Source organism: Phalangium opilio, unplaced genomic scaffold (assembly GCF_054372755.1).
Source record: "Phalangium opilio isolate 3A_F unplaced genomic scaffold, DU_Popi_V2 ptg000082l_1, whole genome shotgun sequence".
NCBI classification, from domain to species: Eukaryota; Metazoa; Arthropoda; class Arachnida; order Opiliones; family Phalangiidae; genus Phalangium; species Phalangium opilio.
In genome coordinates, this window is record NW_028324189.1 from 20,852,593 (window position 1) to 20,871,436 (window position 18,844).

Consider the following 18,844-nt stretch of genomic DNA (forward strand, 5'->3'; position numbering starts at 1 on the left):
CAGATGGAGCTCCCGTTCGCTACGTGTGAAAGGCTAGGCGACTCACACTGCCGCTTGCGGTGCATCTCAGCGGAAGGGAACTAACCTAATATGGCGTCCTGGTTCTTTTGCTGTTTACTTTTCCTATGGCATTGCAGGAATGGTGCATAGAAACGTTTGCATGTAAAAAGGAATACATGCTATTTCTTCAGTACGTGTACTTTCTAGATTGTGGCCCACTCCTGTAAGTCTAGGTTCTAGGCAACTAAGTTTGAAGGAATACGACATATACTCCGGCAATCCCACCCTATTGGTGCCGACTGCACCTTGTCTACCGGAGGTGATTTGAGCCCAACGCCCCTTCCGTCACTTCCAAGGTAAACCTTGTTCTCTTTTCCGGTTTATTCACATCTCGTAACCAAATCTGCAATATCCTGGCCTATTCACCTCGACCAAATTGCCTTATAACCTTTTAATAGTGTACATTTCTAAACCACACTTTTTTACTATTAATATTACTTCCGCAATAGTAAACCTTTTAATGTTATCAATTATCTAACTTATTTATAGTCTAATCAATGCGTGATTATCTGAATCCCAATTAAAAAGATCTGAATAATTTATGCCATGAACCTTTCCGCATCTCCACTCATTTGTGGGTGATAATTTGAAAAAGTCATTATTAAAGGAAATAAATAATGAGATAATTTAAAAGGAATCGTTCCACAGGACTGAAATTCCATTCTCTTGGTTTTAGAATTTTGAAATTCCGGGCTCTTCATCGATTGTATGTGGACGCAAGGAAGAACACGCTTAATGGCTTATAAACATATAGATAACATTATGTACAGTACTTACAAATAATTCATGTTTTCAAGTATGTCACGCGGGACGCGTTTGTTTATAAAAAAATTATAATATCTTGCTTCGTAAGATTCTTTTCCAATGTAAATTTTTCTAGTTGAATTCACAAGGGTGGATTGAGCGAAATGTAGTACTGCTGTCTGAATGTATTTTATATCTTGAAAAAGTGCCGAAGTGCCACGATGAAAAATGATTTAAGTATAGACCTCGTAATATTATCATTGTAAATGAACCCGTTTTGATCAATCTTTTTCTGGAGTTTGGCGCTAAAAGACGAGTTTTTCTGAATGATTGAAAAACAATTTTAGACTTTTCAGTTTGAATGGTATTGAAGGATGAAAATATTTTCGTAATACCTACTAGAGGGAGGGTTCAATCAAAAGCGGATTATGCTTCACGCATAAAGTACGAAAGTACCACTTTAACAACCGTTAAAAGGGTGTAATTTAAGAAAACTCTTACACCGTAAAAACACCCAAAAGAGAGTTTTATTTTTGTGGCGAATTTAAAGTGTAAATTCGTTGTAAAATAGAACTTTTAAAACACCGTTTTGAAATTAAAAATGGAAAATTAGTACTGCGGGTTTCTTAAAAAAGGTCTTTCATTTTCATTAATGTTTTAATATTAAAGTCAATCCGAACAGTAAAAAATGATTGAAAACGTTAACTTTTAAACATTTTTTTAAAGATGATATTCGTGAAAGAAATTATTTTTATCCTTTAAATAAAATTAACAAGGAAATTGGTATTCCGACAGCATTGTACCTTCATGAAGCACTGCTAAACGTGTTAGGTGACACTCTTAAAAGCGTTATGCGACACTCTTAAAAGTGTTATGCGACACTCTTGCAGTGGCGTCGCTAGGCCTTTAAAGGGGGCTATAGCACCCCCAAATTTCTAAGTTAGCCCCCTCAAAATAATCCGTAAACTATACCAAAATATTTCTCGTAGTCCCCTAAAATTCTGTAGCAATATAGTGTTTAAAAATTATAATGTAAAGTTCGTTAAGTTTCATCTTTGTAGAGATGAATTTCAATATCAAACCGTAGTGGGAACCTAAAGCAAACGAAAACTAAACTTACAAAAGACGAGTGAAATCTTTCATCCACAATTGTCTCTTAGTCAATAACTCTGTTCCGTACTCTTTATCAATAAAAGTTTGTATATCTTTAATATACGATTAATAAGATTAAGCCCCCCAAATTTCAAACCCTAGCAACGCTATTGCACTCTTGAAAGTGTGACACTAAAAAAACGAGACTAGGGTACTGGCCTCACAGTAGGGCAATTATTATTATTGTTACTATTGGGGAGAGGGGGGCTCACATCCTTGCACCGATGCCAGAGGCATATTGTGCACCCTCATATTCAGGCCTTGAATAGACCTGTGGCCACGGTGTAGCGTAGAATTCGTTCCACCATTATGGACTATAGACGCCAGCTTGAGAGGCCAACATGTGGGGCACATGCTTTTGTGACATGTCTTATCTTTATTTTGAGAAAAATTAGAGTAGAAAGTGATTTTTTTTTAAATATTTTAGAGTAGATTAGGTCAAACGCGTTTCTGGTATTCGAAAAACTCTTCGTGAAAAGAGATTGTTAAAGTTCGTCTGTATCTACTGCTGGGATTATATAGCCTCCAAAACCAATTTAACACCCGATGCATTTATACTAATTTAAAACTTTCTGCCTTTTCAGAAGTTATTAAGTCGGTGAAAATGACCAACTTATCATACAGATTCACGCTGGATTTTATGCAGTTTCACATTGCATGAGAGAACTAACCTTGCCTAAAGGGGTATAGCTCTGCAAGTTAGAACTGTCCTCTTAAGTTCTCTCAAGGTGGAACCTTACTATGAATATAGCGCTATTCGCGAATAAATCAAACCCTCTTAAAGGTGTTATACAACACTCTGAAAGGCTTTATACGACACTCTGAAAGGCTTTATACGACACTCTGAAAGGTGTTATGCGTCACTCAGAAACGTGTTATTCTACACTCTTAAAAACGTTCTTTAAACTCGGAAAGGTGCTATTCTACACCTTTTAAGGAATTGCACAACACTCATATGAGAGTAAAAAATTAACTTTTAGTTCGATATAAGAGTTAATAAGGTGTTAAACTACACCTCTATTGCACCATTTTATTCTTTTCTTTAACACCAATTGCTCAAATAAGTGTTATTAAACCCTTTCAGGGGTGTAAAAGAACACCTGTAACGGTGTCAAATTTGGACCCATATAAACTACTTTTAAAGGTGTTAATGCACACCCCAATTTCTTAGAGTGTAGAGTCGGGGTGATTATATTCGAAGCAAAACACAATTTCTTTAAGAAATACGCACATACCATTTGTAATTTGAAGAATATATGCAGATCTCTTGCTTAAAGACATCAAATGATGTTTTCGTATAACTGTCGAAATAATGTGGAAATTGATAAAAGGGCTACTGAAATTGGACTATGTTAAAATAATCTTGTGGGCTTTTGTGGTGTGGCAAATTTAAACTTGGGTAAAGATATCGCAAAGTTGCTTCGTATATCGATGTACGAGGACGTAGGGTGTGCCAACTGGGTTAAAAAATGGTGTTACTTATGCGCCGCATAATGTAGTGCTCTTAAATTTGTCAAGTGAAGAAATGCCGAGTTTTGGTAAGATAGAACATATCATTGTAAGTGGCCAGAGAGCGTTTAGTTTTGTTGTTTCTTTGCTGGAAACCTTGTCATATGAAAGACACTACCGCGCTTATAAAGTAGTTCAAGAAAATCCCATCACCTTAGTGCTGATTATAACCCTTTACACCTTTGTCGCAACTTCAAAAATGGCGCTGACAACTTTTACATCGTGACCAAATATAGCTCTTTTTAATGATTGGGTAATCCCCCCACAAAGATTGATGTAGCTCACACAAATCTGTAATTACAGTGGAATTTATTAAGACGAATTTTGTTATCTATCAGAGAATTAAATCACGCGCAAAATTAATTTTTATTTAGTAAATATGATTAGAACATCGATTGTCTCTTCACCGTTTTAAATAATTTTATATGAATAAGAAACGAAGGCTTACGATTTCTTTATAGTCTTATGTTTGTACCGTTGAAGCCCTTTATTTAGAATTTGGGGTTTATTTGTTTTCTGTTTCTTTTTTTTGTCTTTTTTTCATACAACATGAAGAAAATCAGCTGACGAAACATCAAGTGAAGCTTATGGAAATTTTCAAGTCGATCCTTCTCTTAACGAAAAATAAATTGATCACAATAATAGCGCTGGATCATCAAAAGATGAAAATTACGAAATTTCACATGATAAAAATGACGAAATTTCACATGATAAAAATGACGAAATTTCACATGATAAAAATGACGAAATTTCACATGATAAAAATGACGAAATTTCACATGATAAAAATGACGAAATTTCAAAAGATAAAAATGACATTACTAAAATGTCTTAGCCTGGATTGTTTGTTAGTATTTTTTTGCTATTTAGTTTCTATTTGTCAAGATATGAAAATTTAAAAAATATTTATATTTTATCAAAGAAAGTGAAGGAAATGGTTGTAAACTACCCTGATGGAAAACAACTTTTCTCGAATCTGAGCAATGGGCCTATATCAAATAAATCATGACGACTCTTATGCAGAATTGCAGTGGCTCATTTAATAGATAAATAGTGAGTTAAAAACAAAACTTTTACCACTTTTTTTTTTCAAATACTAAAGTATTAATGTTTGTACAGCCCTCCTGCTCACTTGAAAACTGAGCTGTCCAAGTCGATTGAAAATGAATACCCAAATTGGATAATGAATTAGTGGGCCATGTAATTAATTATAAATACAACAATAATAGGTTTTCAGGTTTTAAATACTGATCTCATGATAGATGATTTGGTGTTGTCGTAGATTAAAAAGACCACCAACCGTATATTTAGAAGAACATTTGCGAAACGTAAGGAAAAAGCATAAGAACGCTAATACAATAGATGAAGACCAAACTATTGACAAATGTAACATGCCCTTGTCATTGGGTTTAGCCAAAGTAGCTGGTAAGTGCAGTTTCCTATGGACTGAAATTTACTTCAATCTGAATTATTTTCAGGTATTATCTGTGAAGAAGATGATGATCAAGTAGAAGTAATGACAGATTGGTTAAAGGTTAATACGACGCCTTTCAATCAAGTAAAAGAATACATGAAGTTAACCGCGGCACCCAGGCGAAGCTGGATTAAAAGCCATCCAGCTGCAACAATTGAAGAAATGTTTCTCATGTTTCCGCGATTAAGAGGCATTATTGGCATGGTAAATTTAAAAGCGTGAAAGGGAATGTAAAGAGGAAAGTCAAGTTGGGTTTTTTTCATTATCCTACGGTTTACAAGACCTATCTCCATAGTTAAAAACCCAGGAAATATCTCGGAACGATTAATTGAAGGAAAAATTCCTTTAGAGGAAGGCGCGGCGTTTAATAATCGATGAAATCTGACCCTATTTTAAATTTTAAAATCGTTCGGAGATATTTTGATGTTTCTCTATGCAGATAAGTCTTATTACAAGTAAATGATTATTAAAAATTAATTTTTTCCTCTTCATCCTCCTATTCGTAATAGATTACCTCAAATGTTTTACATTGCAGATCGAAAAAGATTTTTCGTTAATGTGTAAAGAAAATTCGGGTAACCTTGTGAGTAAGTGGAAAAACTTTTGCCCAAAATTAAAGATTCGCGTTCTAATTGAGGTCAAAGAAAATATTTTGAAGGAACTGAAGTTCCTTTCCGAAGAAGAAAATAATGGTATGTAAACAATAAGCTGTTCATATACAATTTGATTTCTATCGATTTTTTTCTGAATGTGTGATTGTCATGCTAGATTTAGAAAAGGCATGCATTTATGCACCACCTTATTTGGTACCATCATTAACGTACAAAATTGGGAAGAAAACAGTCAATTATGTGAGGAATGCTTTTATCGTTAATGTTAATGTGAGTATTAAATTATAGAATGGATATAAATCAAACATTGAGAACAACGATTTCATTGCATCAGATATTTTATTAATGCTCTATACTCGGTTTCAGTTAGAAATGAGGGATGGGGAAAATCTGAAGTGTATAATTACATAACATGAAATGGCCACAATCTCAACAGAAAGTAGTGTCGATAAATTTCGATTTAGACAGAGTATAGACCATATGTGTAGAATTAATCGTCACAAGAGAAATGCTTGTTCTCCATTTCTATCGTGTTGAACTCATTTTTATATTTAAATAATGGTTTCCGTTTCCAGGATGATGTTAAAAGTATTGAAGAATAAGTGGAAAAATGTCAGGTGCCTGACCCGCATATTGTAACCTTTGAAGATTTCTTAAAGCCTACACAATGTTTTGTAGTTGTAGAAAAAGTATCGTACCCTCGTGCTACCTTATTAAGCGCTCTAGACGCATCCTTCAAAATGTTTTACGTGCTAGATTTGGATTATCCGAAAAAATTAAAAAGAAGTTTGGGAGTTGATACAAGACTCATTTTTTGAAATTTTTGGAAAAGATAAGAATGGCGTTAGTAATGTCATAGTTTCAATGAGGGAATGGTTTAAATAAATATTGAAGTACATTTTTCAATTGCAAATTTGATTTTTCCTTGAAATAGCACATACGAAATGAAAGTATACAAACAGGGCTTGAAGGTTGGAAGCTAATCTTGTTAAGTTGAGTCCCAACCCTTTATCTCTTTCTCTCTGCCGTCCAGCGCGGTTACTTCAGGCTTTCAAACGTAGTTAAGTAATTATTTAAAAAGGAAACACGTGGTCGCAACCAACCCATCGCGGGGTCGCAAACAACCCATCGCGGGGTCGTAAACAACCCAACGCGGGGTCGTAAGCAACCCAACGCGGGGTCGTAAAAAACCCAAATTATTTGATTTTACCCAAATTATATCGAAATAACGACCTAATTTGTTGTCAATTTTAACCCAACGTTGGCCAAATTCAACCCAAATATTATAGTAAAATTGAACCCAAATAAGAAGTTGCCTAGTTTTAACTAAAATTAGGTTGAACTAACAACATACATTTGGGTTATTGGAAAAAAACCCATTTTTTTGGCTGGGTAAATACGGACACATTTTTAAGTTATCAATTAACTCATTTTGGGCTGAAAACAACCCAATATTTTTAAGAGTGTAACCAAAAAATACAGAGATCTGAGAGGAAATGTAGAAACATTTTCAGTTGGTTTTTGCGTTAATCCCTCTTTGCCAATGTTAGGCGCAACTCCTGACGGATTAGTTTTAGACAAAACTACCGGAGAATATGGTTTGTTGGAAATTAAAACGTTATCAAAATGTAAGTTTCAAAATATTTCTGTCAGGAACACTGTTGGTAAAAGGAAACCGACAGCCAAATTCCTTAAAATGGATAAAAACTGTTCTTTATACTGTGATAAAAACCATAATCATTATTTCCAAATACAAGGTCATTAGGGTATTAGTGGCCTACCATGGTATGATTTAACAGTTGACAGTGGTGACGATGCACCATTTTTAGAAAGGATTGTTTTTAACGAGGAAATATTTAAAAATAAAATGTTACCAAAATTAACCTACTTTTATGCTAGTCATGTGATACCCTTTTTAAAAAAGCAGCCAGAAACCATGCCAATGTTTTAAAAGAGGCATTTATGTGATATTATTAAAAGTTCCTACATTAATTTTTTGTATTAAAGTTCACTATTTTCAACTTTGACCAATGGTTCATTACAAAAGTTGTGCAAATAGGCACATATTTTCCACACTTTTTCAAGTTGCGTATACATACTGTTAGGGAAAACTGTGTTAAGTATATGATATTTTTACCTCTCCGTGTGACGTAGTCCAGGAGAGGTTCTGTAACGGCTGTGTCTGTGTGTGTGTGTCTGTCAGTCTGTTCACGGCCCGTGCATGCGATATATTTCCTTCATTTCCTCCTATATCTATCAAAGCCCGTGCATTGTGATATATTTCATCTATCAAGGCCCGCGCATTGTAATATATTTCATTCATTGCCTTCTACATCTATCAAGGCCCGTGCATTGCGATATATTTTTCAAAACAACAACCAAAATGGGAAGCTCCTCTCAGATGCAAAATAATTTCTTTTCTCTGAATATGAAATGAAAATATGGATATTGCGCTCCTTCTTTGATGGTATGAATCCTTGCCTGTCTATTAATATTTTACCTAGGATTAATACGTTCGTTTATTTTTTATGTGTAAAGAAATCCTACAGAACTATAATATTCCCTTTATCCATAATATAATTTAGGATAATTGCAGGCGCATTTCAGATTCTTTGCAGGATCATTGCAGGCTCTTTTCATATACTTTGTAAGATAATTGCAGGTGCGTTTCAGATACTTTGTAGGATCATTGCAGCCGCGTTTCAGATACTTCGCAGGATCATTGCAGGTAGGGTAAGGTTTGGTTTGGTTAGGTTAGGCTTTGTGAGGTAGGGTTAGGTAAGGTTAGGTTAGGGTTAGTTGAGTGGCCAGCTTTTTAGTATAGTTGAGAATACATAATAAGTAGTAGTTATGCATATCCATGGTTCACTGATAATCATTTTGCAAATTTCTTAAGACATGCGGAGAATGTTCTGTTTGTCTTTAACCATGTATTTAAGAACGGCTTTGATGATCCATCTTTCAAAACACCGCGAAGCCAATTTAATGAAATGGTGTTACCACGAATGTATGGAGTGGGTTGGAATGGCTAAAGGGGATCCCGGTGTTCCCTTGATGGTGGAAACATATGGCGAGGGCTTATTTTTTTAACGTGTAGCTCCTCTCCCATCGTCAGCTTAGCCATCTCCTGAAGGCGGTAAATGTCTAGTCGTTTCAAACTAGGGACCGAGCAGATTTAGGGTGGAGTTAGCAGAAGAATTTTAACGTTTTTGGCAATCATTGAAAATATTTAAGCGGGAAATAATCGTATTTCGTCAGTCTATGACGTCGCTAAAATAAAATAAGCCACGCCAGATGTTTTCAAGATCATTTCACGACTAAAATGATTTGACCTTAGCCATACCAACTCACCTCCATTCATTTACCGTAACCAAACCATTAAAACACTGTAAAATGTACAGTCATACGACTGTAACAAGTTTCGCCGTAAATGTAACAGTCAATTTAGTTTTTTCCTCGTTCATGTTATATGCCATTATAATTAACGGCCAAATCACAGTATTCATTCCTAACTGTTAAAACAACGGTCAAAATGAAGTTCTTTTTGTTGACGGTAACAAACCATTACATCAAACAGTACAACGTGGAGAAGAGATAATCACAGTTAAAATTAATTTGAAATCGCATTATTTTCATCAGACGCTACAAACTCTAAAAATCAAAGGCTAACCTCTAAAAAAAAGTATTCAATGTAAAAAGAGGCGTCAATATCACTTTTTCTCGACTATGACTCAGCTTTAAAAAATCCAATATATAGCATTAAAAAATTCATGTATAGAAATACATGCCATACTCCATCCTTTTTTCTACAGTAAAACATCATTAAACCTAACAGTTGTTCAATATAAAATCCGAATCTATAAAATCTTCCTAATAGCAGGTGAAATATATCTTTGCGTATATTTTAGCACTAACTGAATTATCTAACGGTGGGTGATAGCGTGGATCTTTAAAAGAAAGTTTTACACGGATAGTTCTTAAATTAGTTTTATTCGCACGAAAACAATTCGCGTAGTACACGTTAAAACAAAAATTCAACTCTGATTACCTCATCGTTAACAATCTCAAAAGAAAACTCTTTCTCCGTAAAAAATAGCGTCCAAAAAGTATTTATCTTTATAAAAAAACCAATAAAAACGAATTTGTCTAATAGGCCTAGATATTCTATTTTGTTTATCTAATATTATCATTTTTTATCTCAATTTTCTACAGCAGGGGAGGATTTTCCCTGAATGATAAATTCTACAAATACATCGTATAATAGAAGTTTAGTCGTTTTGAGAAACGTTATTCCTAAAATAATTTTAAACATAGTTTTTGCTAGCGTTTGACTTCTAGCGTACACCTTTTTCATAATTTGTAAATTTAGAGTATTTAAGGCAATTGATTCACAATTAGTACATGTAACTAAAGAAGAAAATAATTAATATAAATTTGATATCTTAAACTATTTATGAAAAACATCTGTTAATCCTCAAAGTATATATTGAAGGAGTAATGAAGATTTTCTTTGAAGTCAACACACTAATTTCATTTTAAAGTTAGTATTTAGTAATACAGACGTTGCTTAAATGCATTAAAATCATAGAAACTTTGTCCAAAGTTAATATTTTAGTAAGAATATCTTTAGTTAATAAAGCAGATTTCTCATAAAATATGAAATAGACGAAGAATAGAGTGGAACACAACTAGATCTTATTTAACGAGTTTATATGAAGGAAATTAGCATAAACATTTCATATTTCATAATAATACTGCAGCTTCTACTCCTTGGTTCATACTCCTAGCTTGTAATTCTTAATGCTAAGATGTTAGGTAAACTTATAGATATTAATATGGTCTTTTTCACGATAAAAGGAAGATATGGGAAATATTTTTCAGCATAGCGTTGCCTTTAGTAGTTGCGCAGATATAAAGCTATGCTTCATGCCAAGAACATCTTTTAATATTCATATTTAAAATGGGGTGTTATCAATTAAATTTAACTTTACTACATTTATACATAATCTAAATGTAGATCTTTACAATACTAGATACAAAGGAAAGTAATTCTTGATGTTATAATTTCCTTCGATGTCCTATTGGCTCGGAATGAACCAAAAGGTTAAGACACCCCTTGACACTCGAGGCTCGAGCTATGAGGTATACGGTGAAAATTAACGCTGTTACGTGTCCTCTATAGAACTCTCTGAAAAGCCCTAACGGTTAAGAACGAGCCGAAAGTTAGGTACACTTTTAAATAACGTATGAGTTCACTGTATAGAATTAAGGGTCATGACCGTAACTTTATAGCCGTAGTGCTGAGGTACGATCAAGCACTATCATCCATTCACTTGTGCATATTCTCACTGTTTGAAGCTAGTTCTGGGCTAATAAGACAAAACCTAATGATTCATGAATGGCATTTTATTGGTGTAACATCATTTTAGTTTACGGCGTCAAAGAAAACCAAATGTTACCCGAATGTGAATATTTCCAGGATATTACGGGAGAATAAGGTTTTTATTTACGGTGTAATGGAATGCAAAATGTTGTCTAAATGCGAAATTCACGCTTCGGGTACATTCATATTTACTGGGCCCACTTAAATTCAATATATATAAAATTTAAAATCAAGTGCATGGCAACCGTTGAACGTGGCGAAGATGTAACTGTAAATTTTATATGCAACATACCGTTAATTTAATGGAAATTATTCATTGAAAATTTATTTTATTTAATCGCAAACTTAAGTATGATAAAGCTGTGAATATACATTCCTACCAGTTGAGTATTTTGTTATCCTTTTGAATTATTTTCCAATGTAAATTTGACATTATTTTTCACTGTCAAATTACTGGCAACAAGCTGCCGGTAATTTGACTGTAAATTTTACGGTAATTTCTTACAGTGTAGTCACCCACTTTCTAAAACGCATGTTGGCCTCTAACATTAGTTTTGCTGCATCCTCAGACAGTTTGTAAGCCTGATCCACGCTATCTTCTCCACTTGTCAAATCATCCACATAAATATCATCGTTCAATTTTTGTTTAACAATTGGGTCAGCGTTTTTAGCTTGTTCCAAATGATATTTAATAGTGCATGCAAGGAGAAAGGGACTAGAAGTTACTCCGAAAGGCACTCTAGTCATCCTGTAGGTTTCAAATTCATTTTCTAGTAATACCCCTTTATTTTCTTTGACCCAAAAGAACCTTATGGAATCTCTGTCGTTTTCATTTATAGCCACCTGCAGGAACGCCTTCTCAATATCGACGACCACAGCTATTTTGTGTGCTCGAAATCTTATAAGTAACAGCAGGAGGTCCGGGTTCAAGTTGGGTCCCGAAGAAAGGCATTCATTTAAGGAGGGGCTCCCTTTAACGTGCGAGGATGCATCCATGACTACGCGAAGTTTCGTGGTTGACACGTGGTTTCTGACCACACCCCTATGAGGGATATAATAGGTACCTGGCACTCTATTATCTATTTCGGTTTGGGGAACTTTTTCCGCAACCCCTGATTCTACCTGTTCGTTTATACTCCTTTTATATTCTTGGTAGTACGTGGGGTCCTTTTGAAACTGTTTAACTAATCCTGACATTCTTTTTAACGCTACCATTTTGTTATCGGGGAGTGATTCCTTGGTATTTTTCCATGGAAGCTTCACTTCATACCTTTCCCCATTGAATCTAATGTCTTTGAAAAACAAGTTTACGGTGTCATCGTCCCTGGTGTCCAAATTTTCCCTACTATCTATTCCAATAGATTCTAGATCAAAGAACTTTCTAAGAGTTTGATCGATGCCCCTACCATTATTTGCTTGTGAAACCCGTGGTGCGTTTTCCTTTAAAGCAAGTCCTAAGGACGCCCATCCCAAAACTGTTTCCATGGCGGCCAGAAATGGTGAAAATCTTTCAATAGTGTTTCCCACAACAAGTTGCCAGAAAAAATCCGCTCCTATTAAGATCTCTATCTCGGGATTCCCCTTTTTGTAAGCCTTGGGGTCATCTGACATTTGCAATCCCCTATCTAACATAAGTTTTTCTAGTTCCAAACAACCTTCGCTTGTTATTGAATGGCAAAGAAAGGGAATTTCAACAGCTTTGATTACAATGGCTCTCTCTGGGTATTCTCGGTTTTCCAGAGTGACCTGAACTACGTTTGTTTTGTACTCTGTTGGGGTTTTACTCATGAAAGGAAATATGTCAATTATTTTCAGGGTTGGCAAAAATCCGGATTTTTCTTGAAAAAGCCACTGGTATGGTTTTTTGCTGGTTTAATCCGGATTTTATTGCATTTATCTGGCTTTTTTAAACTACTCTCTAGTGCTTAATTTTAGCCCTTCTTTTTACATTTAGTGCGCTAGTTGTCTTCTGCTAGGCCGTCTAATTGAATCATTTTTATTGTACATAAAAGTTGATAAAACTATAGATGAGTAGGGCCCCTGATTTAATCGGGATTTTTCAATCCAACTCGACCCATATCGGGTCGGAAAATCCTAGGTCGGGTTGGGTGAGAAAATTACATAAAATATTTTGCTGGTCGGGTCAGGTAGGGTTATCATACCTTCTACCCGGGTAGACTTTTTTATTATCTTCAATAGGGCAGGGTTGGGCCCGGGTAGGCTTTTTTGTGATCTTCAATAGGGCAGCTAGGGTCGGGCCCGGGTAGGCTTTTTTGTGATCTTCAATAGGGCAGCTAGGGTCGGGCCCGGGTAGGCTTTTTGTGATCTTCAATAGGGCAGCTAGGGTCGGGCCCGGGTAGGCTTTTTTGTGATCTTCAATAGGGCAGCTAGGGTCGGGCGCGGGTAGGCTTTTTTGTAATCTTCAATAGGGCAGCTAGGGTCGGGCGCGGGTAGGCTTTTTTGTGATCTTCAATAGGGCAGCTAGGGTCGGGCGCGGGTAGGCTTTTTTGTGATCTTCAATAGGGCAGCTAGGGTCGGGCGCGGGTAAGCTTTTTTGTGATCTTCGATAGGGCAGCTAGGGTAAGGCCCGGGTAGGCTTTTTGTGATCTTCAATAGGGCAGGGTCTGATAAAGATTTTTCTAAATGCGCGGTCCGACCCAACAATATAGCGTTGCGAAAAATTCAACTCAGTCTCACGAGTTTCGCGTGGGTCAGTGGGAGGAGGGCGCGTCAAACTAACCCACAATGTATGGGAATCGACCATTTCGATGAAATAAAGAGGTAAAGACATGTGGGTCAAACGTTTCCTTCCATCTCACTTTATGGTGCCTGCGCTGTACTCTATTATTATATTTTTTGAAAAATCCACTGGATTTTTCATCGTGGTTTAAACCGGTTTAATCCAGGTGGATAAAACGGGACTGGATACCAGCGTGCCAACCCTGATTATTTTATGCCCTATGATTGGTAATTTAAGCTTTCTGGATAGATCCGATTTAATATAGGTTTGCTGACTTCCACCATCGAGTAAACATCTGGCCCTTTTTTCTTCTAGGGGGTGTTTAGGATTTTTAACAATAGCTAAAGCTGTTTGCAGAAGGACTAATTCTTCTACTGTTCTAATTGGAGCTAAATTTGTTACTACCGACTGATTTTCGTTAGCCTCAAGGGTTTCGCTTGGGCCTGGTTTTAAATGTGATTCATTTTCTTCACAAATTACGAAATTGTGTTTCTTACGGCATTTTTTACATGTTCGAAATTTTGATCTACAAGTTTTTGCGTCATGGCCAAACCTAAGACAAATGTAGCACCTATGACTATCCCTTAAAATATCTTGTTTCAGCTCTAGGGTAAAATTCCGGCATTCTGTTGATTTATGGTTTGTATTGTTACAAAAAAATACAATAGACGCCTTCAGTTTGGTTGTTTCTCCCCCTAGATCCTGCTGTAAGGGTAGCTGCGCTAGCAAAGTACTTGTTTTCTACTTTGGTCTTAGGCTTTTGTTCTGTTTTAACATGGGATTCAAGTTTCCCGCCATTTTGCCCCGAGGATGAACCTAAAATCTGAGCCATCTCCCTACTTTCTATCTGCTCTTTTATAAATTGTAACAATTCATTTACATCCAACTTACTGAAATTAGTAGTAATTGATTTTTTACAAAGGCAAAACTCGGTCCTGATATCATCAGGAAGGCATCTTAACAAGGTTGGGCATAAGAAGGAGGAATTTTCCGTGGTATTTTCACCTAGGGATTTTAAACTACGTAAGCTTATTTCGCATGTATTTAATAAACGTCTAAGGGCGGGCAGGTTTTTAGAACTTGTCACCGGCTGAATATCCCTTAATTTTTGCATGTATGAATGTGAGGCGATGTATGATTTATCAAATTTTTCTTTTAACAATGCTATAGCTTCTTCATAAGCTTCTTCTGAATCAACTAACCCGTCTACAGCTTCAAAAGCTTCCCCTTCCAAATAAGACATTAAATAAACAAATTTATCTACCTTGTCAAGCCTCGTACTATCGTGCACTGTTACTTTAAATCGTCCCCAAAAACTGTTCCATTTTGAGTAATCTCCGTTAAATTTGACGATTGTTAATGCAGGTAATTTCACTTCCACTTTTTGCGAGGTTGAAGAGTTGCTTTGAAGTTGACAACTTTGGCTTACTCCGGGCAAGAGTACGTTTCCTCCAGCGTTGCCCGTAGATCCTGCGGTTAAGGATGACGTTGACGAAGGGGCGGTTCCACCTAATTTGATGATCATCCGATTTAATTTGAGTTTTATACCGATGATGTCTTCCTTGTATTTTATAGCTTCATCTTGGTCCTTTTCCAAGTCGGCTTCGTCAGTTATTAGGGGTTCAACTTTGTTTTCCGCTTGCATCAGATCTTCATCCTTTCGGATTAAGATCGCTAATCCATCTTCAAGTTCTTCGACGTCAGGAACGGCAGTCGATTTGATCAATTTATTTAGATCATTAATTTTTCTGGTTACGGCTGCTCTAGTGCTTTTCCTGGCGGCTTTTGCTAATTTTAGAAGATCTTGGATGGTTGGCGCTGGACCCGTTGCTTGTGCCGCGTTGATTCCACTCGACACGTTCTGGTTTATGAGATCGTTGTTGTTCGCCATCGTTCGCGATTTATTTCGTTAATTAACGAAATCCCGGGTTTCGGCACCATGAAGATTATTTGTCCAAGTTCGCGGACCTTTTTGGTATCTTCTGACGTTCTGTGGTTCAGTTTAGGAGAGCTGGGAAATTACCTACGATCCGGACTGAAACAGATTGTAGGCTAATCGCACTGTTTACGATGGTTAATTTTAATTTATTAATCAACGAACTAAGTTTGTTTTAAAGAAAAACTGTTTATTTTTGCTAAATTTTACTAAAGTTTTTTCTACTCCTATGTTTGCGGAGCTACCACTAATTTATGTGGTTACCACTAGTTTATGTGGCCTACTCTAAAGGTGGTTTTTTTAGACTGCCTGTCCAAAGGCAAAAAAAAGAGGTTTTTTGTCGCTCTTACCTCCCTTGGTAGTTATTTTTACAAGGGAGAGGTAGAGGGAAGGGGAAGGCATTTTCTGGGGCCTTTCCCCTTTCCTCATCTTTTTGCGAGATATTTCTCTCCTTTTTTCTTCTTTTTATAATACAGTGAAATGATTCAAATGAATAACAAATTATAGTTACATGAATATTGAAAAACAAGTTATACATGAATATTTTTACAGTTTTTAACATTTTGTTTGCGCGTACAAATTCAATAATTTACAGGCATCATTTAATTGAACAAGTCAAGTGGAAGAAACCGTCAAAAAGCACGGCTGATTTGAACCTCAGTAGCGTCACGGTTCCTTTCTACTTTCTTTTCATACTATTGTCAAGAACAGTAGCCGCTGTCACCACTAAAATAATCTTCAACCTCTTTGCTTAAAGAAGCAAAATCTAGCAATGAATCATACGAATCGAATAAAAGTTTTTGACTCGTACGGAAAAATTACGTTGTAGTTACCGCTTGAAACTTGGAAAATGACACAAACTGAATATAAATTTCTTGGTAACGATAGATACATACAATATTTGCTTTTTCAAATGTAATATACTATTAAATTATTCAAGTTCTTGGAGCTTAGATTGTACTAAATTCTAAATTGTAAAAATTAAAACCTGCCTCTATTATTTTGCCTAATCAATATAACGCCTAGAAGTACATATGCGATACTTAACACATGTCGTGAATTCCCACGTTCTACCTTAACGATAATTGCAAAAAAGCGACCAAGCTTTAGGTTGTTTCCAACCATCGAAGGGAAATAATTAGTTTAGCTTTTTGGGGCGTTCACGGGAGAGGTTTTTGGAGTACATACGGGAGGTTTTTCGATGTAAACCAGGTTTGCCAGCTATTTAATCACGATGTTAATGTACTGGCTAAATGAAAAGTTTAAAATTAAATTTAACAAATTCTTTTTATTATATATTGATGTTCAAAAGCACTATAATTTGCCAATTTTTTAGCCATATCGTAGTATACGATAGGCTCTTAGTTTGACCCGAGCCGTAGTAGTAGTAGTAGTAGTAACAGTAGTGGCCGGAGTTTTCGCTATCGTTATCGTCAGATTTTAGCTTAAAAGGAACTTTATATTACCACAACCCACCCATAGGGGTTACTGGGCTCGGTTAGAGATTTAATTTTAATTAAAATTTTTTCAGGTCAGACCCGGGAATCGAACCCGGGTCGCTGGCGTAGTAGACAAACACTCTAACCACTGAACCATAGAGACTCGATAAAAGCTTAGAGTTTTTTATTATCTATTCTTATCTCTAAAATGTCGGGGTGATGTGGGGTGGGGTACCTCTTAATCTGTGGGGTCGGAAACTTTTGAATTTTTATCTGTGGAGTCGGATACTTATGAATTTGTATGTTTGGGGTTTTTATATTTATTTTCTTTCTATGTATGTGCTAATTAAATAGATAACGATTTTCCCCGTTTTTCGTTCTCGTTCGGTAGCTATCGTCATCTATGTTATGTTTGACTGGAACGTTTTGGCGGTTAATTCAAATGTGGGTTTAGATCGAGCTAACATAGTGTTAAATGAGCGTTATGCGTTTGATCATTTTAGCATTGCTAAAGGTAATTCGAGGGCATAATCACTAAAATGCGTAATCACTATAACTAAACTTTCTCTTTCAAAGGTTTCTGGGCATAAGTCCTTGTTAGAAATTTATAATATGCGATAAGTGTGAATCGGCATAAGTCTATGTTGTAAACTCATCGAGAGGATAATCACTAAAACTATCTGTTCTTCGATTCCCCGGAATATTAGAATTATACAGCATAAGTAAATTTATACGGTTATAATTTTATCACTGGTTTAGATCGGGCATCGAAGGGCGATTAACTCTGATTTTATGCACGGTAAATCATTAGGTTAAGGTATAGAGGGGTTATCCACTCATTAGGGTAGGGTATAGAGGGGCTATTCACACGTACGATATGGCTACTATTACGAGCCCTTGGGCCGTCTTGTTCCTTACCATTATAATTCTTCAGTCGGTTTTCGGTTTCCCAAATTAGGCGCGGACTTTGGATTTTTCCAGGGACAATACACAGACACAAATTATGAAAAATTACTAGAAAACGGAGAATATAGCTAAACGAAATTACTTGCTTAAGTGACTGATTAATTAACTTTTTATCGCTGGCCGCGTTTAGGAAATTATTTTTGGGTACTCATTCTATGTTCAGACTTCTTTGCAGTGTTACAAGATGCGTGTGACTTAAAAATAATAATGAATGATAATCACTTTAAAAAATAAAATTTCCTCGAATTAAAAATATTTCGTTCATCTTAACTATAAAGTTTGCTTAATATTTTACAAAACACTTGGATTTAATGCTCATTTTACCTAACCACTCAATCGTTATACAGTGTGGAAGAGATCAGAGCAACACCTGCCTTTGTGGTAAACCCCCAAAACCCCTGACGGACTACTTCACTGCAGTACATTTTCGAGCTCGTATACAGGGTGTGACATGTGTCATTGTATGCAAATGAGAACGTGCAACAAGTATCATAGTGAATATCGTTTGATGATACGCACTTTGAAACGTTAAAGACCTACGATTAAGCTTAGGAACTAAGGCATCACACTACAAATTAAAGGGCTGTTTGGTAAGCCCATCAGCGTAAATGTTCGATGTGCCTACCGTCGTGGTGTAGGCACTCTTCAAGACGATTGTCCATGCCTTGTATTACGTTTTCTAGCATTTGAGGAGTGATTCGTTCAATTACGCTTCGAATTCTGGCCGTCAAGTCGTCTACATTTAAAGGTTCTGTTGCATACACCTCCCCCTTAACATATCCAGATAAGAAAAAATCAAGTGGGGTTAGGTCAGGGGATCTTGCTGGCCA

At 36.0% G+C, this 18,844-nt stretch overlaps 1 protein-coding gene across 1 annotated transcript; it reads right to left on the bottom strand.

Annotated features, from left to right (window-relative positions):
- Nucleotides 1–11,434: 11,434 nt before the first annotated feature.
- On the bottom strand, nt 11,435–15,564 carry LOC149653758 (uncharacterized). The gene is made up of 3 exons (XM_089847052.1): nt 14,337–15,564; nt 13,949–14,116; nt 11,435–12,702 (listed from the first exon to the last, which is right to left on the bottom strand). The coding sequence occupies exons 1-3, from the start codon at nt 15,562–15,564 to the stop codon at nt 11,435–11,437; spliced, it is 2,664 nt and encodes an 887-aa protein (XP_089703178.1).
- Nucleotides 15,565–18,844: the final 3,280 nt, after the last annotated feature.

Bases quoted from the DNA above. Each gene is read 5' to 3' on its own strand.
- LOC149653758 (XM_089847052.1), bottom strand. From the start codon at position 15,564: ATGGCGAACAACAACGATCTCATAAACCAGAACGTGTCGAGTGGAATC. The intron at 14,117-14,336 runs GTATTTTTTTGT...ATTTAAAACCAG, and splicing joins CCAAACTGAAGGCGTCTATT to GCCCAAGCGAAACCCTTGAG. The intron at 12,703-13,948 runs GTCAGCAAACCT...AAACCCCAACAG, and splicing joins ATGTTTACTCGATGGTGGAA to AGTACAAAACAAACGTAGTT.